At 34.6% G+C, this 24,167-nt stretch overlaps 2 protein-coding genes across 5 annotated transcripts; one reads left to right on the forward strand and one right to left on the reverse strand.

The window, feature by feature from the left end:
* Positions 1-14,565: 14,565 nt before the first annotated feature.
* LOC149925575 (type-1 angiotensin II receptor-associated protein-like) lies at positions 14,566-16,466 on the forward strand. Its single transcript, XM_090161965.1, has 6 exons — positions 14,566-14,681; positions 15,003-15,037; positions 15,142-15,253; positions 15,310-15,388; positions 15,443-15,473; positions 15,543-16,466. The coding sequence occupies exons 1-6, from the start codon at positions 14,649-14,651 to the stop codon at positions 15,787-15,789; spliced, it is 537 nt and encodes a 178-aa protein (XP_090018091.1). The 5' UTR covers positions 14,566-14,648; the 3' UTR covers positions 15,790-16,466.
* Positions 16,467-16,575: 109 nt separating this feature from the next.
* On the reverse strand, positions 16,576-23,997 carry Pex5 (peroxisomal biogenesis factor 5). Of its 4 annotated transcripts, none has more exons than XM_090161961.1 (15): positions 23,840-23,997; positions 23,173-23,374; positions 22,127-22,279; positions 22,033-22,068; positions 21,840-21,966; positions 21,571-21,772; positions 21,387-21,507; positions 21,194-21,316; positions 20,936-21,114; positions 20,675-20,879; positions 20,534-20,604; positions 20,264-20,464; positions 19,883-20,048; positions 19,457-19,614; positions 16,576-19,245 (listed from the first exon to the last, which is right to left on the reverse strand). In XM_090161961.1, exons 3-15 carry the CDS (start codon positions 22,256-22,258, stop codon positions 19,044-19,046), a joined length of 1,923 nt encoding a protein of 640 aa, XP_090018087.1. In that variant the 5' UTR covers positions 22,259-22,279; positions 23,173-23,374; positions 23,840-23,997; the 3' UTR covers positions 16,576-19,043. The 4 variants fall into 4 exon arrangements, with proteins under 4 accessions (XP_090018087.1, XP_090018089.1, XP_090018088.1 ...); XM_090161963.1 differs by having other exon boundaries at positions 20,291-20,464; positions 23,840-23,996; XM_090161962.1 differs by lacking the exon at positions 23,840-23,997 and adding an exon at positions 23,650-23,670.
* Positions 23,998-24,167: the final 170 nt, after the last annotated feature.

A 24,167-nucleotide genomic window follows, 5' to 3' on the forward strand; every position in this document is an offset into this window, starting at 1 on the left:
GATAAAAATATAAATCATGGTGCAATAAGTTAGGTAATTTGTATCCGATTAACCTGAGATTTTCTACATTACATTATCTGAACGATGTAAACAGATTTTTAGATTTCGATAGAAAAACGACGCCATTTTATAAAATGGCGGATACAAATATAAATCATGGTGCAATAAGTTAGGTAATTTGTATCCGATTAACCTAAGATTTTCTACGTTACATTATCTGCCAGAATGAATTCGTACTATAGATTTTAATAGAAATCCGACACCATTTTGGAAAATGGCGGATATGAATAACACTCATCGTGTGATAAGTTCCGTAAATATTCGTCGATTAATCAGAAATTTTCTATGTTTCATTATCTGCCCGAGCTAATTAGATCTATGGGTTTTCCAATAATAATCCGACGCCATTTTGAAATATGGTGGATATAAATATAACTTATGATGCGATAACTGCCGAAATTATTTGTCGATTTACGTGAAATTTTCAACATTACATTATCTGACCGAATAAATAAGCCCCTTACACTGTGATCGAAATCTGACGCCATTTTACAAAATTGCAGATATCAATATCTCAAATTATTTGTCCATTAATTTGAAATCTGCCGTTTGCAAAATAGCGCATAACAATGTATCTCTTGATTGTTATTAGAAAAATTATCGGAAAATTTATTTGAAATGGGTATATTTCGGCAAATTCAAATAATATTGGATGATAAAATGATTAGTTTAACCATAATTATTTTATATTAATCCAATGATATAAGAACTTATCCAATATTATTGCATTTTGCCGAAATGTATTAAAATTTACCCATTTTATATGAAGTTTCCTATATTTTTTTAAAACAACAATACGGAATTTATCGCACCAAGGGATACATTGATATTTTGAAAAACAGCGTATTTCTCTCAAAAGAAATAGGACTAATATTCTCGGTCAGAAATAGAAAATTTCAGAATAGTTGACGAATAATTACGGATCTTCTCAGACATGCGCCATTTTGCAAAATGGCTTCGGAATTCTTTCAAAATAGAAAGGACTTATTTATTCGATCATTTAATGAAACAGAAAAATTCAGATTTATCGTCGAATAATTACGGAACTTATATGACCGTGAGACATTTTCACACCCGCCATTTTGCAAAATGGCCTCGAATTATATTAAAATTTATAGGATTTATTATCTTTAATAGGTAATGTAAAGTAGAAAACTTCAAGTAATTGGACAAATAATTTTGGCAGTTATCGTATTATGATATCTGCCATTTTGTAAAATAGCGTCAGATTTCTATCACAGTGTAAAGGGGCTTATTTATTGGGTCAGATAATGTATTGTTGAAAATTTCACGTAAATCGACAAATAATTTCGGCAGTTATCGCATCATAAGTTATATTTATATCCACCATATTTCAAAATGGCGTCGGATTATTATTGGAAAACCCATAGATCTAATTAGCTCGGGCAGATAATGAAACGTAGAAAATTTCTGATTAATCGACAAATATTTACGGAACTTATCGCACGATGAGTTTTATTGATATCCGCCATTTTCCAAAATGGTGTCGGATTTCTATTAAAATCTATAGTACGAATTCATTCGGGTAGATAATGTAACGTAGAAAATCTTAGGTTAATCGGATACAAATTACCTAAATTATTGCACCATGATTTATATTTGTATCCGCCATTTTATAAAACGGCGTCCTTTTTCTATCGAAATCTAAAAATCTGTTTACATCGTTCAGATAATGTAACGTAGAAAATATCAGTTTAATCCGATACAAATTACCTAACTTATTGCACCATGATTTATATTTGTATCCGCCATTTTATAAAATGGCGTCGTTTTTCTATCGAAATATAAAAATTTGTTTTACATCGTTCAGATAATGTAACGTAGGAAATCTCAGGTTAATCGGATTACAAATCGGCGAAAATATATGGCAGTTATCACGACATAAGTTTTACACATATTTTGTATTATACCTAAAATTTTGACCTTTTTATTCAAATTAGCTCGAGTTCACCCAAAATTGTTTTTATTCCCCCTATTTGTCCAAAGTAATCCAAAAATGTAAAATTTACAATTTTTTTAATTTTTTTAAAAATAATTATTTTTTTGATTTATTGAAGTTTTGCACAGGGGGGACCCTTAGAATTTATTATTTTCGCATGTTATTTTACATAGACGTTTTTTCATTTTATGTTTTCAAAAACATTTTTGGTTGCCATGGCAAAACGGAAGCCCAGCGTAACTTTTCCCTTTAACTGGTTTCATGTTACATCTAGGTCTAACAATCCCCCAACTTTGAACCAAATCGGTGAGAACCACCTCGGGTCGTCTCCTCGTCAGTATTCGAATCTAGGGTACGAGTTAAATTATCTTTGATATAATGTAGACCTCTCTGAGATATGAAATTTCCCAAAAGGAGACGTTGCACTTCCCTTTCGATTTACCATGGCAACCGAAAATTTTTCTGACCACTTTAAACAAAAAATCTCCATTTTAAAAAGCATGGAATGTTTTCGGTTTTACCTACGAAAATTTAAAAAAAAAAATTAAAATCACGAAATAGGTAATTTCGACCACGTTTAGGTAAATTGGAACATTTTTGGGTAAATTTTAACATTTTTGGGTTAAAGTTGTAAATATTTTTGGGTAAAATAAGGAAAAAAACTCATTTCTGTTTTAGGTGGTCAAAAACATTTTCGGTTGCTATGGCAAAACCAATGGATAGTGCACCGTTTCATTTTGTGAAATTTCAAATTTCATATTGGTCTACATTACGCCCGACTTTGAACAAAATCAGAAAAAACACCTCGGGTACTCTCCTTGTTAGTATCCGTACCATGGTTTATGAAAATTAAATCTGGGGATCTAAATAGCGGAACTAACTTTCGTAAGTTATTATATTGTTTTCAAGAAATTGCAGTCCATTTTCACTTGAAAGGGGGCGTTAGTAGTTTAGATTATTATTACTGTGTTAAAGTATTACAAGCAGAAATACAGAAAATGGGAAAAAGAGTAGTATCAGTGTGACGTCTCCCATACTTTTCACACGTTCCTAAAATTCAATAACATTCTGAGATTATGAACGTTAGGTTAGGTAGAATCCGACTCCTGGAAAATAAGAGCTGGCCTGTAGTCGTTTATTCACTTCATTGCATCGAGTTTTATTTTTTTTAAACATTTCTGCTCATTTTGTTCTTTGAAATCGAATTTGGAATTTTCTGGATACAATTTAGTTTTACCGAAGCACGTCAACAAAAAATAAAAGCAGACGAGGAATCGGAACTTTTTACAGGTAAGCTAGACGGCGAAATGAAATGCGCCCAACGGGGCCAAACCCGAGGCCAAACCGAGGGGCAGTTCGTAGAGTGCAGAAGTAATCAAGGTTAAAAATTTAATTGGATTAAATTTAATACAGCCAAAGCTACAGACATTAAATTTAATCGGATTAAATTCAATACAGCCAAAGCTACAGACATCAAATTTAATCAGATTTAATCAACCAAGAGTGCAGATTTAATCATGGGAGTGAACTGCCCCTCGGGCCAAACCTAAAAACTACGAATTTTTAACGGAGCCTTTTTTCTCAATTATGACAAATTTTGGGGCTTTCCTAATCGAAGAGCGATGCTATTCATTTTACAGAAAGAGAACAATTGTAAAATACGCTAAAATCCCCTGAGACTACATAAACACTCTTTGCTTTAAGGGCGTACCAAAATATTTTTATTATTAAAAATAAAATATACCATTTAATATATAATATCATTACTAACATAATAACCATTATTATGACACTGAAAGACGTCGGTTAATGATATTAATGATGGTCTGTCGTGGGGTGATTGCGTAATCGGAAGATTGCTAACCGGAAATTCGTTTAAAGATTATTTTTAGGCTGTATATACGAGCCAAACCACGTTTGGGCAAGGTTTGGGTCTCAAATTCGAACAAAACTACCTTCAGAAACAAAAATAAAGTTTAAAATGTGTTCCGATTCAACTCGCGGAGAGTTGTCAGTCCTTAGGATGTAAGTGACCTTCTTGGTTTCTTACGCGAGACTCTTCCACCGCACGATGTTTTCATCTTAATGGGAGATTTTAACCTACATGTTGACTGGTCGAATCCGTCCCTTCGTACAGCCCAGGAGTAAATTTTTTGCGATACTGTGTTTGGCCTTGGACTTCAACAGACGTTATAACAATTTCCCACACGCGGAAATAACTTCCTTGACTTGGTTTTCATAAATGACGAACGTTTTCTCACTGAGATTCACACTAGAGACAGCCTACCAGGTTGTGATCACTTTGCGGTTGCTGGAAGCCTGAACTTACCTCGGTATTTTGTTCAGAGAATTCATCGAACTATTCTCAATTACAAAGATCGGTCTAAAAATGAACTTTGTACTACGCTCCTTGGGACATTGTTTTTTCTTCAAGTGATATTGATGTGACTTGGGAACTTTGGCTTGATCTCTTTTGGGTATGAGTTAGGGACAATCTTCCGAGTATAACCATTCATGGAAAGAAGCGTCAGCCCTGGATTACGGCTGGTCTTGTTCACGCGAGCCACGTGAAGAATTCTCTTTTTAGGAAGGCCAAATGGTTAGGAAGAGATTTTGATTGAAAAAAGTATCGGGATTTTAACAACATTTTGAGAACTAAGACTAGAGGTGCATATGATATATTTGTGTCAAATTTGCATGATACCATTGCTACTTATCCTACGCGGTTTTGGAGTTTCGTCCGCTCAAAGTCCCAACTCCCTCCACCGTCTTCGTTTAAAGTAAAGAATGGGCAAATATCATGTCCTCTGGCCATAGCTAAGGCCTTTGGTGAATTCTTCTACCAGCGGCGCGTTTAGGTAAATTGGGGCACTAGGCGCAGTTTGATTTTGGGGCCCCTTTTTTCACAAGTCCATTTAAGCCAAGGGCGTATCCAGGATTCCATTTCGGGGAGGGGGAGGGGAATTTTCAGATAACGTATAGAGTAGTTTAGTATGGCCGAGGGGCAGGTCACTTCCTTGATTAACGACGCACCCCTCAAAAGATTAGATCCGATTTAATCGTGATTATTTTGATTAAATTCAATTTAATCACTATTATGTTGATTAAATCACGATTAATCATGATTATATCTGATTTAATCATGATTTAATCTGATTAAATCCTGATTAGTATGATTAAATCGTGATAAGTATGATTAAATCGTGATAAGTATGATTAAATCGTGATTAGTATGATAAAACACAATTGCAATAGAACCAGCAATAATAAGAGAAACTTTAACCTTGTAAAAAAACTGAATTAATTAATACACTGTAATCAAATGAACCAAAAACACTAAAGAACCAAAATCAATGTAAATAAATAAGGGCACTGCCAGTGACCAGGCCTAAAAGTCTTTTAAGACTTGGTCATCGTACTGTAGCTAACAAATATCTTTTGTCAAATAAAATGTTTTTTTAATTTGAATTTGAAAAATATTAATAATTAAAATTAAATTATCGTACTTAGTTTTGATTTTAGTTATAAAATCTCGATTCAACCGATTTTATTGATTAAATCATGATTAGATTTTTAGTCTTGATTACCCTGATTTAATCACGATTAATCTGATTTAATCATTTTACTATGATTAAGACGCACCCAAAATGGAAGTGACCTGCCCCTCGAGTATGGCCTGAAAATTTAATTTCATGTTGAAACTAGTGTTGTATGTAAATAAATAATTATTTATTTTTATAAATTTAATTTTGTTTAAAATATTTATTACGAAAAATAAGACTACTTAGCACATTTAAACATTTCTAATGGATTTCGGTTTTTCGGCTGAAATGGGGCCCCTAGAAATCGGGGGCCCTAGGGCGCGCGCCTCGTGCGCCTGTGGGGAAAATCGCCACTGTCTTCTACTGAAGCTTTTTTACGCCAGACACTGCCTTAACTCTACCATCCGTTTCGAGACACCAGAAAAAACATTTTCCATCGCTTCTGTTGACGCATCAGATGTTGCTTTGGCCTTGAAACGTTTGAAGAATGGATCGGTCTGTGGGCCGGATGGTATTACATCCCAGGCTTCTTAAATTGATGTCTCCTGCCATAATTGACCAGATGGTGAAAATGTTTAAGTTATCACTATCGATGTCTTCTCTGCCTTCTGGTTGGAAGCTTGCTAATGTTGTGCCGGTCTTCAAAGGGTCGGGCAAGCGTAACGATCTTTCAAATTATCAACCTATATCACTCACGTCTGTCGTTGGAAAATTACTGGAATCCATTGATTACGAGAAGCTGAACAAGTTCTTGGAAGACAGTTCCTTAATACCTACCTCGCAGTATGGATTTCGAAGGGTCGCTCTTGCACGCACCAGCTTCTGAAGTCTTTCCACGAGTGGTCTTCCTTTCTCGATGAGCGTAACCCAACTGACATTCACGTGGTGTCGTTTGACTGGTCAAAAGCGTTGGCTCCGTTTGCCACAAGCGGCTTATTTTTAAACTTCAAAGAATCGGGATCACTGGTGAGGTATTGCTTTGGCTTCGGTTTTTTTATCCAATCGCTTTCAACGAGTGACCTATCGTGGTGAATTCAGCACGTACCTTCCAGTGCGATCTGGAGTGCCTCAAGGCTCGATTTTGGGAACTTGCAAGATAACATCACTAGTATTTTCAATTGGGGTGTGGCCAACAACATATCCCTCAATATTAAAAAATGCAACTTCATTGTAATTACAAGGAGGAAGACCCATGATGATGTCACCTATAATATTAATGGCGTTCCACTTAACCGTGTGTACTCTATGAAGATTCTCGGTGTCGTCGTTTCAAGAGATCTAAAGTGGCCCACATTAATTACGCTAGCAATCGAGCTCGCCGCTTTTGTGGTCTTATTCGTAGAACCACTGGTTTTACGCCTGCATCTACCCCATTCTTTCGTTCGATGTGCTTGCCAGTGCTGGACTATGCGTCTCCAGTTTGGAATCCTTATCTCAATAAGGATATTGCAGCACTGGAACGCGTACAGCGTAATTTCCCGAGTTACTACCTTAAGTAGCCTCGGTCTTATTCCTTATAGCCAACGCTTACGAAATCTTCACCTTTGGCCACTCTCCGTTCGTAGAAGTGTTTCGGATATGGTCACACTCTTGAAAATTGTCAAGTCACCGACCTTTAATACAGATGACAAAATGACATTATGCACCCGGAAGACCTGCCCTACGTATAATCTAAAGTTTGCTAGATGCTTGGCTTTAGAAAATTCCTTCTTCTTCAGAAGTGCACGGATTTGGAATCTTTTGCCAGCTGACATCCGGTAGAATGCCACTTCTCTTTCAATTCAACATTTTCGGTCTTTGGTCTCGGAGTTCTTCTTTTCGGATTGGCTTCTTCAAAATTCTTAATTTAATTATTTATAATTTCATTTATATCTGGTATAATTTATATTGTGTATTTGTTTTTAAATTATTTATTTTAATTGTTTGTACTGTTATGGTAACCACCCTGTATAGGCTTTGCCTCTGTGGTTGCCTGCAAACTTTGTGTTGCGAAATAAATATTATTATTATTATTATTATTATTATTATTATTATTATTATTATTAATGATTTATATGGTCATTGCCGAGACAGACTATCATTAAGAAATTTATCATTGGGAGAATAGGAAGTGTCATACTTACAGTATTATGTTACTTATGGTATTACTCAGTATGTGAATATGTAGCTTTTTTATAACTTTGGTCGTCATTTTCCAAAATGGCGAATTTTTTCCTCTTCTTTAAACGTGTGATAGAGAGCGCTTCGTACTATTTAAACATCGCAATTTTACAAAATCTTTAATTGTAATGTGTGCAAAACAATATCGATTTACCCGGTTTCAATGCATGTTTGACAGCTTCCGGTTTGCTGTATTACGCAAAGACGCAAAGGGGCGGACTTAGAGTTCCTGGGTCAGGGGGCCCCGAAAGATACCACGTCAATACGCTAGTTCAAAAAAACATTAGGCTTATTTAAATTGAATAACAGTTTTACCCCATGCTTTTTCAAAATGAAAACAATCAATAACTTTGAAACTATATTGATTCTATTTTTAATATTTATAGTATAAACGAAATATGAAATACTCTTTCGAAAAACACTAATAAACGAATTCGAGTAAGTCGAAATACGATACCGCGTAGCCTCTATTTCGTTTTACGGTGATCTATAGAGGTAAAACCGTACCAAAACGACTACCTTGTAACCTTACATAACCAATCTCTTATCCACTCTGTGAAGGCCGCTCAGCAGAGAGGTAGTAGCCCCACCCTTTTCCCAGCATTAAATAAATTTGAATAGTCGAACTATAATTTGGATAATCATGGTCCTGTTGTTTCTTCCTTTAAGTGGGTGCTATGGCATTTTTTTTTATTTAGTTACGTTGTGACTTGTCACGTATGGAAATCAGGAACGTACGTAATTACGTGCTTCGTCTTAGACGAGGGGTAAGACACTCTGCGAACTCGGTGTACACTGCCGTGCCTTTGACAGTGCTAAATGGAACTCGCGAACTCTTGAAAATATGTACCTTTAACAGTGCTAATTGCACGAACTCGGTGTATAGATTATATGAGACTGTCTTACCCCTCGGTCTTAGAGGGGTATGGTGAAAAGTTAGGTTTTTGCCTAGTCAAATAGAAAAAGGTTGGTTTTTGGGTTCAAACAGAGTTCAAAGAGGAGCATGCAGTGGTATAGCCAGATGGGTGGGCCAAGGGGCAAGTCCACCTCCCCCGAAACGTATGGCTTTTTTTGATTCCCATTGTGTGCTCCCTCCGAAATGAAATCCTGGTTACGGTGCTGGGCTGGAATCAGGGAGGATGTCACTCAGAATTCAATTCCGCTATTTCGTTCTTGCGTATCGGAATTCTTTTTTGGCATTTGGCTTCCGCAAAAATCTTAATTTCTTATGTTAAATTTAATTTTTTTTAAAATTTGGTTTTATCTATTTAAACCTTTTTTGTCGAGCTTTCAAATCTTTAATCTAATTTTTAATCGAATCTACCCACCACGTATAGGCCTCTGTGGTTGCCTGCAAAGTTTGTTTTGCGAAATATTATTATTATTAAATCAACAAACCTTTCTAGCTTGAATATTTTTTAGATATAGACGCGTCATCAGTCATGATTTTTTTAAATTACTGTGGAATAACACATTAATTGGTATAAACTAGATAGTAACAAATTTGCAAATAGCATTTTTTTGAATGAAGGTCTATTAATTAATTAAGCAAAAAAGTATTAAATGGTTTTTCCAAATGAATTTCAATGATTTTCTCGAAATGGACTTTCGGTCCTTGATGCGTTTTTGCTAATTAAGGCAGTGGTGACGTCCTTATACTGAAAACGTCAAAGGGTACAAAATAATACGTAACGCAAGTAAAATTTTTATAATCATATTGTGAGTATAAAAAATATATGACAACATAACAATATTCTAAATTATTAGTTGAAATAATGGTCAAATCTTTTTTCATGGAAATTTAAATGACTGATTAAAAGAGATTACTGTGATTAAAAAACAATGAAACTGGAGAAGATCACACGGTATAAATTTATTATTCGGAGACGTTTCGAGCCGTGGCCCTTTATCAATCCATTTTTTTAATATAAATTTAAAAAACACGAGATTTTAAAGCATGTCGCGTGAGGCGCATGTGTGACAAAAAAAAAGAACATGAAACAAAACAGATACCAAATGGAATAAATAGGCCTACTATAATAAAAATATAATTTTAAACATTAAGTAGACCCCAGTTAGTTATTTCTGAACAGCCTCTATCTAAATTTAAAGTACCTTTTTTTCGAATAAATATGCCTTCTAAGAATTTTCTCTTATACCAATTTGATTCTCTCCTTAGAATTTTGAAATCATCCCATTTTATCGAGTGAGAGTCATTTTCCCAAATATGCTTCGCAATACCATTTGTCAAATCACAGTTCTTTATACAAATTTTATGTTCTTTAATTCTATCGGTAATGGAACGTTTGGTTTCTCCAATGTATTCATTAGAACACGAGCAGGGAATTTCATAAATTACACCTCGTAAATTTTCTTCGAAATTTTTTGGTTTTAATATTGAAAGTGGTTTTCGAAACTAGGTTTATACCAAATGGTTTTAAAATACGTTTTAATTTTTCCGTCGTATTCTTCATGTATGTGAGAACCAATGTTTTTAATTTTTCAGAATCAACTGGTTTTAAATATTGAACTATATTTTGGTTCAGAATAGAAGTCACCAAATTTTTAGGATAGTCCGAGCTTGTTCATTGATTAGTTATAATTTGTTTATCTAAAATGGGATTATCAGATATTTTCTCAATGTGGCTTTTTAGACCCTTTATCACTGATGTTTTCACGTGGTGAGGATGATTGGAATTGAAATTTAGAAACGTTTTTGAATGAGTTGGTTTTTTGTACATCGTAAGCCATTTTGTTTTTTTTTTTTCAATATTAATATCTAAAAACGATAATCGACCAGAGTTTTCTAATTCTAAAGTAAATTTAATTTTCGAATTAATATTAGTAATAGATTGGTGAAAAGCGTCCAAATATTTGTCTATTTCCTGACCACAACAAAGAAAATATCGTCCATAAAACGTAACCAACATTTCAAAAAATAATTATCTAACGAATTAGAAAAAATTATGTCTTCCAAATTCTCAACAAATAAATTGGCAATGATCGGGAATGATTATCGGGGTGATTATTAGATTGAGATATGAAATAAGTTGATATGGGACACAGGGCCGTGCAGACGGGGGGAAAGTGGGGGGGGGGGCAAAATCCGCATTGCCCCGTTGAAAAGGGCCCATGAGGGACTGTTAGGGGGCCCGCAAGCTAAAGGTGCCCACGGGAAAAGTTCAAGGGGGGTGCAAATCGAAGCCCCACGAAAGCTCGGCATGGCCCTGACGTGACAAGATTTAATCTTAAAATACGAATAATCATTAATGATAATTTTCAAGTATAGGCAATTTATCAGTTGAAATCGGGTGATGTTATTTCACCAGTACATATTTACATAAGTTTATAATATTTTACATAAGTCTGTCACTTCCTATGATTTACATGCAAAACTTTTACTGAGAGCTAGATACGAGAGAGACTTTATAATGGGCTTCGGTGACGTTTTGCGTCTGCTCGTTATCGTGTCTAGCGGGGCGATTTTCGTATCATGATGACGTCACTCTGTGATTAGCTCTTACGAGACGTTAGTAAAATATTTTCCAAAGCGACATACTTATTGAAAAACATTATAAACGTATGATATTTATAATACCTGAGTTTCAAATATATAACTAGATACAGCCATAGGTGCCATAACTACAATAAGTAGGACACTTTCTATTGCTTTAATGCTAATTTCCTTACAGAACCTTTTTGCGACAAAGATACTCTCTTGAAGTTACCGTCCTTGGTGAATAATTTTCTTTAAGAATATAAGCCTAATATCGGAGAGCACGTTTTGGAGTCGCGAGGAACTTTGCCTTTGTTTTGAAGCCCGCGTGCCAAAAAACATATTTGGGCTCGTTCCGACGAATTTTATTTTTTATTTTATCAATTAAGTGTAATATTCCGCCGATCTATCGGAAACCAGATATTTTGGCTTAGGCGGAAGTCTCGCGTGTTTTAGACAATAGGGGGCTCTGTGCTGATAAAACATCTGGATTGCGCAAGAGCTATGAAGATCAGTTCCGTTGTAAATCTCGTTAATTGTCATACTTACTGTTATTATGTTACTTATGATATGGCCTATTGAATCTTTCCATTATTTCCGTTAATTATAGTCCTTTTTTCATCATTTATTTGAAATCAACACGCTTTCTCCTATTCACTTCCGCAAGAGAGCTTTACAACGAAAACAAACTTCACCATTGAGTTGAGAATAATAATTAGCATTTCCGTACCCAAAAAACTACTATTCGAAGTTATGGGATTTCGAAGTTATGGGATTTCGAAGTTATGGGATTTCGAAGTTATGGGATTTCGAAGTTATGGGATTTCGAAGTTATGGGATTTCGAAGTTATGGGAATTCGAAGTTATGGGAATTCGGAGTTATGGGAATTCGGAGTTATGGGAATTCGGAGTTATGGGAATTCGGAGTTATGGGAATTCGGAGTTATGGGAATTCGGATAAATGGGAATTCGGCGATATGGGAATTTATGGGAATTTATGGGAATTCTGTATTCGGAGTTGTGATTTTCGAAATTATGAGTCGTTCCCAGTTTTCGGTACTTCACGTCGCTCGCGCGGCCGTAGCTTCGGAGTCGTAACGTCATAACATAAAAACTGTACAATCACAGGATCACGTGGAAGCTGCCGTAATGATTAAATAGATGACTCGAAAGATTACTATAAGTTAATATAAGTTTGAAAATTTCCTCGTGAAACCCTAGAGTGATAATAGCCATTGTCTTATAAAACCACAAAGCGTCTGCTTATCAGATAAAAATACCGCAGTTTATCAAGGTTTTTAAAATCATGAATGGCAGTTTATGAGCTGCAGCTAAAACTAATGGAAAAATAGTAAGCAAAACGTCTTCTTAAACAGCTGGTTCAGGACAGTGGGGTCTCACGCCGCTCACCAAAAGGGGTTTGGCATCGGGCCTTTTCACTATTTGGCGCCCTCTATCCGCAAACCTTTTTATATCTTTTCCGGGAAATTAGAATGTTTTGTTTTGCGTGTAAGGTTAAAAAGCTAACAAAGGCGCAAAAGAAGAAAATAGATGCAGTTACGTTTATATATATAAATAAACAGTTTTTAACCAAAACCAAAATCCATTCTTTCAAAGGCATCTGCGTGGCGTAACGGTGATAGCTTCTCCGAGGTAGCGCCTTCTACAGACAAGTTAAAAAGTCATAAGAACGTTTTTTTATTAAATAAACTTATCAAAATATAAGCAAACGATGCAAAAATTATATAAAAATGCAAGAATAAATCAATATTTATAAAGTCAAATTTACGAATAACGATGAGGAAAAACTAATAGCTATTAGCAGAGAGTGTATAGTATTAGTTTTGTTTAAATTTTGGTCGTATGTATCGCCGCCTACTGACTGAGTTTTAAATCGGCGTTACTTCAATTTTTCCCAAGCATCGATTTTTGGAAGCTTGCGTGTGGAAAATGGTGAAGCAGACGCTATTTTAACCATAGAAATCTCATAGGTAACTAGAATGCTGCCGTGTAACTGGCAAATGGCCCAAACGCCGTGGCAGACTACGCCAGATCTCAGCCAATCAGAGCTCTAAGAGCGGTTCTGCCAAGAATTTAATGTCACCGGAGAGAATGACGTCCCCTATCTCCCGCTATAGTAACGGAACCAAGGAGGATAATAATCCTCCTTGGCGGAACCACTCTACGGCCTCTCATTGGCTGAAGGTTCAAGGCGAACTGGCGTCAAGCTCGGCCGTAGGCGGCAGCATTCTAGTTACCTATGAGATTTCTATGATTTTAACAGAGATGCCATGCATTTTTTCGTTCTAAATTATCAAAACGTATGGCAACCCTGCTAATGAGTCGCTTGAAAACAGGGTTGCCATACATTTTCAATGTGAAATAGATAATTTAGAACGGAAAAATGCATGGCAACCCTGATAAAATAGCGTCTGCTTTACCATGTTCCACACGGCTTGAGGGAACTAGCAACAACGCCCATTGAATATATGTAAGCTGTCTGCTCGTTCCAAATTATCTCTGCACAGCAGCTGAAAGCTCAACCGAAATACATTGAAATTCTATTTCTTCACATATTTAGTTCGAAGCTTACACACTCTTTTTAGAAACATTTACTGGGCGCCACCATATCGTACAGGCAACTGACAATCAAGCGCTCTACCGCAGAAATTTCATCCCCCCAAAACCGGTTTTTTTCATCAAACTCCCCGTAGACTATAAGGTAATGGCGGTTGATTAGGGAGGCGGGTTTAAGAGTTTATACGCCACTCTGTTATTCTTTAATTTCACTGGCTCTATCCACGGCCAACTTTGACACTCGCGCAATAGTGGCTAGCCCATTCACCGAAATTAAACGAACAAGGATTTTCCAGCTATAAACCATGCTATAAACTCTCGGCGTTCAGCGCCACGCTCGTTTTTAAATTGGCTTCAATGCAAAAAGTAATCTAAAAATAATTTTCCGCTAGGGGCGCTCAGAGCCGAGAGGTATTTTTTTCGTAGGTTAACATAGAAACTTCAACAAATGGGCTGGCCGATATTGCGCGAGTGTCAAAGTTGGCTGTGCTCTATCTTACACCCCTTCCACCTCAAATCTTGATCAAACTTCGAGCATTCACAATGGAAACGCCATTAGATTTGAGGAAAGGTCTGCGAGTTGAGAAATATCTAGATTACTAGAGATGCTGCTAATATGGAGAAATCGTGGCTATGACGTCATCAGTCTAAAAAAAAGACCCCTTACAACCCTTTCTATAGGCCAACCCCATTCTCCCGGAGTACCGGTGGCTGTTAGCTGGTCTCAGTGTTGCCTTAAAATTATTTTAAAGCACGACTCCTTACCTTTCCTCCATGACTTTTCCATGGATTAAAACATTATTTAGTCATTTCAGTGGTTCGTGGGTATCCTATATGGGTTTAGTTTGAGAAGATGAATTTTAACATACCAAATGGCCCGCTTAAGGTTTTTAAATTTTTTTGCTGCATGATAATTTTTAAACTTGTTTACAGTTTGTGTTTAATTCAGTAAATCAAAGATTAAGATTTCTTATTTCCAAAATATGAAATTTGGCATAGGCCCTAAATTCAATGCTGTACTCTGTAGCCTGTAATCATCTAATCATGATTCATGGATATATTCGTTCATTTATACATCCATGCTGTAATGTTACGAAATACCAACATATATTGAAATTTAAAACACAATCTTTGGCCTGTAGACTTAAAGACTCAATTTATCTGCATAACAATAACGTCAATCTTTTATCACAATGCTTTGTTTCAGGGCATTTTCTTCATCCACTTCGTTCTTTCAGTTTGGTAAATATCAAAAAGTGTAGCATAGTTGATAGTATCTGGTTGAAATATTCTGTACCTAATTAAGGCAGTTATCTTTTTTAATACCTAATTTACATGTATATTAGGGCGATGCAACCTGACTGGCTTCCAAAGTCATACATGTACTATAATATTCTATTTCTGGGATGTGTGCTTTGGTGTTTGCATAACAAAGATTCTGAAGAACCGGTTTTTATGGTAACTTGTGATATGCCCAAACAAAATTCTGATAAATAAGTTGTTGTATTTTTTAGGCCATAGCTATTAACATTATAAGCATTTTGTTGGATATAATTAGCATTTCAATTTACTACAAAAAAGTTACTGAACATGGTAAGGAGAAATTGAATTATTATGCAATTAAATAATAAATTTTAACATTCATAGACTCTACAGCCGAGGCACATTTTAGTTGCGCGTATGTATATATTTTTAAATATTTTTTAAGAAATGTTAAAATACTTACATTATTCTGTATGTTCTCTAGGATGTTTGTCATAAACCTCTTGCTGAGACCAGCTACTTCAATATTACTATTGAAGATGTACAATGAGAGAGTTGGACGCTTCAGTAATTTGGGTTTTCCTGGCTTTGGAATTGGTTCAGCACGGGGTCCTTATGAAGATATTGATCAGTCAACGCAAAGCGTTCCTAAGACAGCTATGGACACTGGAAGTCCAATACACGACCACCTTTCCGATTCTCACATACCGCCTTATCCTCCCACTCAATAGAAGATCTTATTCTCTTTTTATTCATTTCCCCTTTTTATTTAACAAAATATATCAGAATGGCAAATACAAGGCTATCCATAAAGGAAATTACGCATTGTTGCTTATTCTTAATTTTAAATCTTTCCTTAGTCTTAATTCATATAGTTCACCTTAAAGGGCGGCATTGAAAAGAGGAATTAAGTTGTTTAGCTAACATGTCGCTGAATAAAACTGATAATTTCTGTTTGGGTAATTCTTGTTTGAGCTAAAGTACCCGCAATATATGATTTAAAGCTGATAGCTTTGATATCACAAACATCATACTTTATGGATAGCTCTTGCTGTATAAAAAGTTACTTTTAATACAAAACTAAGTTTTTACTATAAATTTTCCTGTTTATGACCACGCAACTAAAATGAAAAATTCATCAATACCCACACTTTGCTAATGATTAAACTTGCCACTAACCCTTCAGTTTTCCTAATCGGTTTTTAAAAAGTTCTTTATGTTAAAATAGTTGAAAAGTTACCTCCAAATGAACCCATTCCGTTTTTTAACACACCTATTTTGTAAAATCAACTGTACATAAAGAGGGAAAAATCTAGTCACTATTGAAAAGCACTGTAACTTGTGCCATTTTATTTTGTAAGTGTTGGATTTGCTTTTCCAAATTTGCCAAATATCTGAACTGCATTGTGAAAATAAAGATTTTTTTTTATATTCACTTTGTAGTTATTTGTCAACTATGAGGTTTTCCTTGTAAAATTATCCTTTACAAATAGGCATTATAAGAAAACATTTAAAAATTAACAATACTTCCAAAAGATTTATTCACTGTAATTAATCCAGATAATAATCTTTAGTCCCGTTACAGTGGTAACTTGGGGTTTTTTTTAGCAGGGATACATTTTTTTCTTTAATAGTTAATTAATAACTTTATTTTTTCACTTAACCAACATTCCTTGGGCAATGTTTTAATTTTTAAGATACACATTGCAAGCCTGTACCAAGCTGTTCTACCAGCAGTATTTCAAATAATAGAATAATTTGATTAAATTACCGTTTAATTCGCGTATTATCCAACTATACACGTTTTTTTTTACCATATGACATTTCAATGGTACACGTTTATATTTCTTTGGGTTACCCAAATTCCCTTATTTTTTGGGTAGTATTTATATAATTTGATCGGTAATCAGAAATATTGGTAAAAAAATAACCAAGACTATAAAGTATGAGAAGTTACTTTTAAGTAAAAAATGGGGTACTACTACAAATTCCCATTTTTACAGAATTTACGGTAATTCACGAGAAAACAAAGGACAAACTATCTAAACACCTTCCGAAGAAAACTACCAAAAAAAGGCCCAAAGTTTTGGGTTATTTAAGTTTAACACCCAATCATTGTCTTTATAAACAAATGTAGCAAGACAAGTTTACGATTGAGGACCAAAAAATAAATATATATATTAGAAATCTCTTCCCGTTTGCTTTCTTTATGTATTTTTTCAAAAAAAAAAACTTTCTCACTCTTTCACTTATAAACCTTTCAAATTTATAATACAAATATCAATTGCCCATTAGATTTAGTTTGTATAATTTTTCTGTCACATTGTGTATGCACCAGTGGCCTAAAATCGTTAACAATGCTTTGCTAGAGATATTGCATAATATTACACATTCGCTTCCATAAAAAAATAACCTAAATTAAAATTTATATAACCTATCACGTGTTTTACGATGTTTAATCATTACAAGTACATGTACTTTTTGTTAAAATCTAATAAAAAAGGCACTGCTACATGTATTGGGTGCTAGGCATACATTCAAATTCTAACTCTGTTTTCATCAGCTAAAATATGTACGCGTTTAAATAGCACCATTTTTCACAATACGATTAAAACACCAAATATATAGGGTTTCATGTGTGTCAAACGTTTCAAGCCTAACAGATTTCCAAATTAACCAGTACTAAAACAAAACATTTACAAACATTATACTAGCTTTTCCGCTACGGAGTTACTATGCCTGCCTTTTTTAAGACTGTGTAAAAATGTTTAAGTTCGGGAAGAAACCATGAATTAGCATCAAACGGCCAAGAAATGTGAAAAAAAAAATGTAATTAGAAACGTAACTAAGAAGACAAAACAGAGCTAACACGAGTGTATCTATTTGAAAAATGCACAACATAAAGGCTCCAATAGAAAATGCCCTTTAAATCTGCTATATTTTAGATATTTACCATACTCTTTAAGTATAGTGTTACGGAATAGTTCCCTGAATGATAAAAATACAGTAAAGTGTGCTCAATTTACAGTATTCTTACCCTTTGTCGAGTGTCAGGTTACCAACAAAACTCATGAATGCAAAAAAAATTCGTACTAACAAATTTAACTTGAGCAAAAAACCTAAGAATTGACTACTGGTAAAACAGCTTTCTTGAATTTCAAAATAAGATTTTTTTTAAACGGCTTGAAATTATTGTGGATGAAATAAATTTGCTTTGTTTGCTGCCAAACCTACATACCAAAACCAAATGCTTTACATAGTACAAGAAAACAACCCTACCAGTGAATTGCAATAGTTAAAATAAATTTAGATTTAAAGTAGTCTCTTTAAATTTATGTATAATGCCAAATAATTAGGAATAAAATGTATATGTATTTGTTTTCTCAAAAGAGTTTTTGTTAAATTCCCAGTTTTATTTAAAAATGTTTCCAACCGATAGACTGGTTTGATAGGTAGATTTAAAGATTGAAAAATGGCTTACATAGCCAAAACTAGAATTAAATAGTTAGTGGATATTTTGCAGTTAAACATATAATAAAAATAAAGATTATGAATGAATCTTTCTCTCTAAGTTAAATTCAAATTTTAGAGGAATAAAAAACGTGCAAAAACCTTTTCGTCACTTATATAGAGCACAAAAATTTTTAAAAAGGTATCGAAAGGTTACGAATGCTTTTTAGATTAGAAGAGTAAAGGTTAAAAATAGGTTAGAAAAACTAAAATCCACTATAATACGAATTTTCCTAATATTTAGTAAATTTCCCTATTAAGTTTTAACTTGATAACTCCCTATAAATAAGTTATACATTTAATCACAAAAAGAACCAAAATAATTTTGAATGAATGCGTATACATATATATTTTTTTAATAACCTCAGTTTTCACTTAAAATGGCTATTATTTAAGAAAACTGGGTTTATGTGTTTATAATTATTTCTTTCTTTGTTTAAATTGAAATTATTTTAACGTTATTTTTCCATAAAGTTTAAGCATCCATGTTAAACTCTTTGTTGAGCAAATTTAAATCCCTATTATCAACAGCTTCGTAGAGTTCGGGCCTAGTAAGCAAGGTCATGACCATGCGGAGCGTCGACCATATATTGTCCGACATGGCACCATTTTTTCCCTGCGGCCCCCTACCAGCATTTTGGAGATTCAGGGCGGCTAAAATATGTTCAGCCGCTTCCCTAGTTTTGGGTGGAAAGGCAAACGTTTAACCCATGGTTCAAGTAAAGAAATTAGCGTTACAATATTTGCATATTTTGAGAATGATGAGTTTTTTTTACAGACTTTTTTAAAACAAAGGTTTCAATTTTAAATCACAATTTCCAACACCTGTAGAAGGATAAACACTGAACAGTCCTCACAGAGTGAGAGTTAAGATAAAAACTTTCCTACCTGTAAGCTCCAAGGTTGATACAGCTAATTCCTAAATTGAACCTGGACCTCACGAAGCCAGGAGAAATATCCAAGGCGTGATGATAAGCATCAATGGCCTCTTCAGATCTATTACCATTTGCTAACGTTGCTCCTAATTTATTCCATAATAGACTGTCCTGTTGAGTTTAAATATATTAATTTATATTACATCACTGATTAGGTGCTTGCTCGTAGCGTTATAGTCAAGTCACGCCTTGAAACGGGCGCCATGACAGTATTCACAGACTATGAGGTACAAAACCACACCGTCCCGCGAAATAATCATGTGACCACCGTGGGCATCTTAATGACATGGCCGACATAAATTAGTCCCTATGGCAACGGACACAGGCCTCACCCCCGAGCAAGCTACTAATTGAGAAAAGAAGGCAAACAAATACTTACTCTGGGTCTAACTTGCAAGGCAGCTTTGAAACAATCGGCAGCTTTAGCATATTCGCCAGACAAGTTAAAAAGGACCCCTAAGCCACATTGCACGTCGGGATCAGGGTCATCAGGCATGAGACGAGCAGCCTCAATAAATAAATCTCTAATTTCAGCATGCTTTTCACTGAAATTTTAGGTAAAGGTAAAATTATAACAATCTGTAGTCAATTAAAATTTTACAAACACTCAAAACATTTTTAAACGTGATAGGTTAAAAATAAGTTACAACCAATATTAACTCAGCTTTAAATAATGCAAGTAAACCAAAGAAAACCCCAGTATTAGAAATGAAAAAGAATCTGTTATTTGTAAAGGAATCAGGATAAAGGAAAGGTTAACCTGGACACCAAAGATGAAACGGCATACAGTGTTTGAGGCTTCCCAACTTGTTCAGCTGCTGGAATTAAATGACGGTATTTGGGATTTTGCTGAAGCCATTCCTTTAGGGTGTTGCAAGCTTGCAGTTGCATTGACTCGTTCGTGTAACTCACGGCCAATGTCATCAATGCAGTGAGGTTTTCAGGGTCTAATTCCAAGCATCTACAACAGAATTTTTTAGATATTCAAATACTCTTTCTAAATGTACTGTAATTGATATTGTGAAAGTACTTTTTCAAAGCTACAATGGCAGCGGGATCTTGTTCATTTTCCGCTTGCGAGGTTCCTAAATATTGCCAGGCCTAGGAAAAATAATAGATTTTATTAATAAAAATTTTACATAAAAGGTAAAATAGCGTTCATTTAACTTACTAAAATGTGGTTGGGATCACGCTGTACAGCTGCCTCAAAAAGCAAAACAGAACTGGGTAAATCGCCTTCCTTCAGTTTGCGTAATCCTTCCTCAAAGGGTTCAGGGTGATTCAATAAAGGGTTTTCTTCCATAAATTTATATTCCTTGTAAGGGTCAACAAAACTTTCAAACTCAGAGAGCCAAGGGTGATCGTCAGGTTCCAGCCTAATACAAAAATAATAATAACAACCAGAATATTAAAATATTATTTTGCTATTTACTTCGCCATTTGTTCCCATTCTTCTTGCAACTTGGCCCAGAAATCTTCTCCTTCTTCATCCTTTGACTCTGTCACATTAGCAACACTTTCAGCCAATTCATTCAACCACTGATTTTCCAACAATTCTTCTGATTTTGACTGAGCAGACTCTGATAATAATAGCTCTTCCACCTCAGGTTTCTACGTTACAATTAAATACAATAACACTTTAAAATAATCTTCAATTGGGTAGTTTTAAAAATAACAAAATATAGCTAACTTCTTTATTTTGCGCCAGCATATCTCGGGACCAAATATCAGCGTGCATGGCGGCATCTGAAATTTGAACTACGCTAGAACTTTCTGCCTCACCATCTCCGATTTTCTTGATGAATTTTAAAAACTATTTAAATAATATCCAAAAATTAAGTTAAAGACCATAGGGAAAGCGAATGTGAAAACTAAATAAATACTTCTGAATCAAGAAATTTGGGGTCGTCAATGGTGCCTAAAAGTTCGTTAGCTACTTGCGCCAAATCTTTATCTTCCTGAGTCTTCAAGCTTTCTTCCCAGAGCGAAGCTGTAGCTTGAATCCTTGTGAAAAAAATAAACAATTAATTTAATTATTATTATAAAAATAAATAAACCAAAAAGTACTTCTGTTGCTGGGCCCTTTCACTTTCTTCCAAATACTCCTCAGCCCATTTAGGTTCGCTAATCAAATCGGGGCTAGCTCTAATTGGATGATCCGCTATTTCTTTAAGAGGCCAATCATTGATGGGAATTTGTTCAGAAACTTCGTTTGCTAAGTACTCCTCAACCCAATGTTGAGAAGTGGCCAAATCAGCAACGCCAGGTCCTGCAACCAATTATTTTTACATTTTCGCAATGAGGAAGAAGTAAAGAGAAACAAATCAATATTCCACCTCTTAGGGGCGGATTGCACATTTTCTCAATGTCTCGCATTTCTTGCAAAAGAGCTCCCATGGAAAAAGACTGAGGTGTGGCATGATGAATTCCACCTTGCGTTTCCAAAAGAAATTCTTTTACAAGCTACAAAGGAATCAAAACAATGAATAAATTCATATCTGGGTTATGAATTTTATGGGTTATACTAACTTCGTCAGTCGTAGATTCGTTTATTGGTCTGTCAACCTATGTAAAAAAAAGAGAGTTAAATAACTAAAACTAGTTAAAAATTTGTGTATCTTACAAATACACCATCTTCGATATATCGTTTGAGTCCTTCTTGCTGCAAAGCTTGATCTCGGGTGAAATGTGTCGTAACTTTCATAAGGGGGTTTGAGCCCCCACATTCCCCTTCGACCAAATCTCGCATAGCCATGATGTCTTATGGCTTGAGACCCTAAAAAACATAAACATACTCATTTTAAAATAAGTAAAGTAATTTTTAAATGGCAAAGTATTAAAAAAAGCTAAAAAAATTACGAAGAAAGAGCATGGAGAATAACAAAACTAAACCATCTTAGTGATATCAAAAAGTCTCCAACCATGTCACAGGTCACTTCAACCACACTCACAACATCAATGGTGTGTTTACCTGCATTATGCATACAACAAATTTGCACATTAATCGTAAGTGAATGGACTAAAATCATTTACTTAAAAATTTAGGGTACAGAGGTTACTGCTGGTTTAAACAATAAGTTACAGTTTGGCTAATTTTTGAGGATTTTAGCTTTTGTTGGTAGGTTGCTTTGTGTGTTAGGTTGGACTATTGCAGTCATCCCAGTGCTGAGTTTTTAATTCTAGCGATTGAAATGCTACATTATTTACATATTTATACTCTTCCTAAAGGTGGTGGTTTTTTATGTTTCTTTACTTCTTTGGTTATCCACACATTTTATTTTAACTCAATATCATACATATTGGGAACGGCCTTCTTTTAAGACGGTCCTTTTTATAGGTGGGTTTTAGTATTTTTTATCACGTTGTCATGCACTACTATTTTATTTTCTCAAACTGTTCTATTCATTAGTTTTTCCCCTAGAAAGCTTAATGGCCAAAGTACCACGTATATTCTTTGATAAAGTTTAGCTTTACCCATAGACAAATAAAAGATTCTCCCTATGAAAGTTGGTCTTTTCCATATTTTTTGGGTACTTTAAATATTTTTGATTTGGAAACAGCTTACATACATTAAATAATATGATTTTGAAATAAATTTGTGATAGGAATAAGAAAAAATGAGGTCACAGGAAAAAAGTCATTAGCAATGACCTTGATTGTAACTCTTACCTTCAGGAATTTTTGGGCCAAGTAAGGCTTAGTATTTATATGAAGAAAGTGTTGATTTGAGTTGATATTTTTTCGTTGAGACAGTAAGATTTCGGTTTGTTACAAGCTCCATTTCAAAGAAACGCTTGCGTAACCTATTCCACTTTCAGTAAAATAGGTTAAATTTCAAGTTTTGGTGAATGAAAATCAGAAGCAATTTCATCTGTTAACGTAAAAAATTAAAATATTAGACATATAATTATGGTTAATAAACACCCAGTTTAAAATACAGTTCTACTGTTCAGAAATACTACTATCAAAAGCGACATACTACTATATTATGCAATAGAAAATTAGGCATGGCCATAGCATTTTAGAGAAATTATTTCTAACAAATAAATAAGCCTAGGCGTACAAGGAACAATTTAGAACATAGACAACTAAAGGGGGAGGTTTATGATATTTAATTGTAAGCCAAAATCGGCCTGTTTACATAACCTTATTAAAATATTCCGAATCGTAACCTAACCTCCATGATTCATGTGAATCATTTAGTTGTTGTTTTAAGGTTTACCGTTTACGACCCAATCAGGCCCTCGGCTTAAAACTTATTTCTCGGAAACTACATAATTTTCTATTATATATTTCTGCGATGGCAAATAGAATAATAATTAAAACATATGCATACCTTCGGCAAAATCAAAAGTAATTTTTTTCTTTAAGCGTGAAACATCATCAAAAAGAAATGACACCCGTAAATCGTAGTAGGCCCTCAGTTTAGGCCTACTTTCAATTCACGCTCACGAGAAGTGACGATTGACGAAAAACATTTCGTTGCATCATCAAAGAGTAGGTTTTCGATTGGATAGAATTACGGATTCACGTGAGCTTCCTCCTAAAATATATACATATGATTGGATACAAACATTTTAGTCCGAAAAATAGGCGGAGTTAGTAAGCCAAGGAGTAATAACTTGGAAAAGTGCCAAGTTTTCAAAGTTGCAATTCGTTTGTTT

Source organism: Leiobunum rupestre, chromosome 10 (assembly GCF_980474605.1).
Source record: "Leiobunum rupestre chromosome 10, qqLeiRupe1.1.hap1, whole genome shotgun sequence".
Taxonomy (NCBI): Eukaryota; Metazoa; Arthropoda; class Arachnida; order Opiliones; family Sclerosomatidae; genus Leiobunum; species Leiobunum rupestre.

Coding starts and splice junctions, on each gene's coding strand:
- LOC149925575 (XM_090161965.1), top strand. CDS start 14,649: ATGAATTTTAACATACCAAATGGCCCGCTTAAG. Junction 15,038..15,141: donor CACTTCGTTCTTTCAGTTTG/GTAAATATCAAA, acceptor CATGTATATTAG/GGCGATGCAACCTGACTGGC. Junction 15,254..15,309: donor CTGAAGAACCGGTTTTTATG/GTAACTTGTGAT, acceptor TGTATTTTTTAG/GCCATAGCTATTAACATTAT.
- Pex5 (XM_090161961.1), bottom strand. CDS start 22,258: ATGGCTATGCGAGATTTGGTCGAAGGGGAATGTGGGGGCTCAAACCCC. Junction 22,069..22,126: donor ATATCGAAGATGGTGTATTT/GTAAGATACACA, acceptor TTTTTTACATAG/GTTGACAGACCAATAAACGA. Junction 20,880..20,935: donor GAATGGGAACAAATGGCGAA/GTAAATAGCAAA, acceptor TTTTTGTATTAG/GCTGGAACCTGACGATCACC.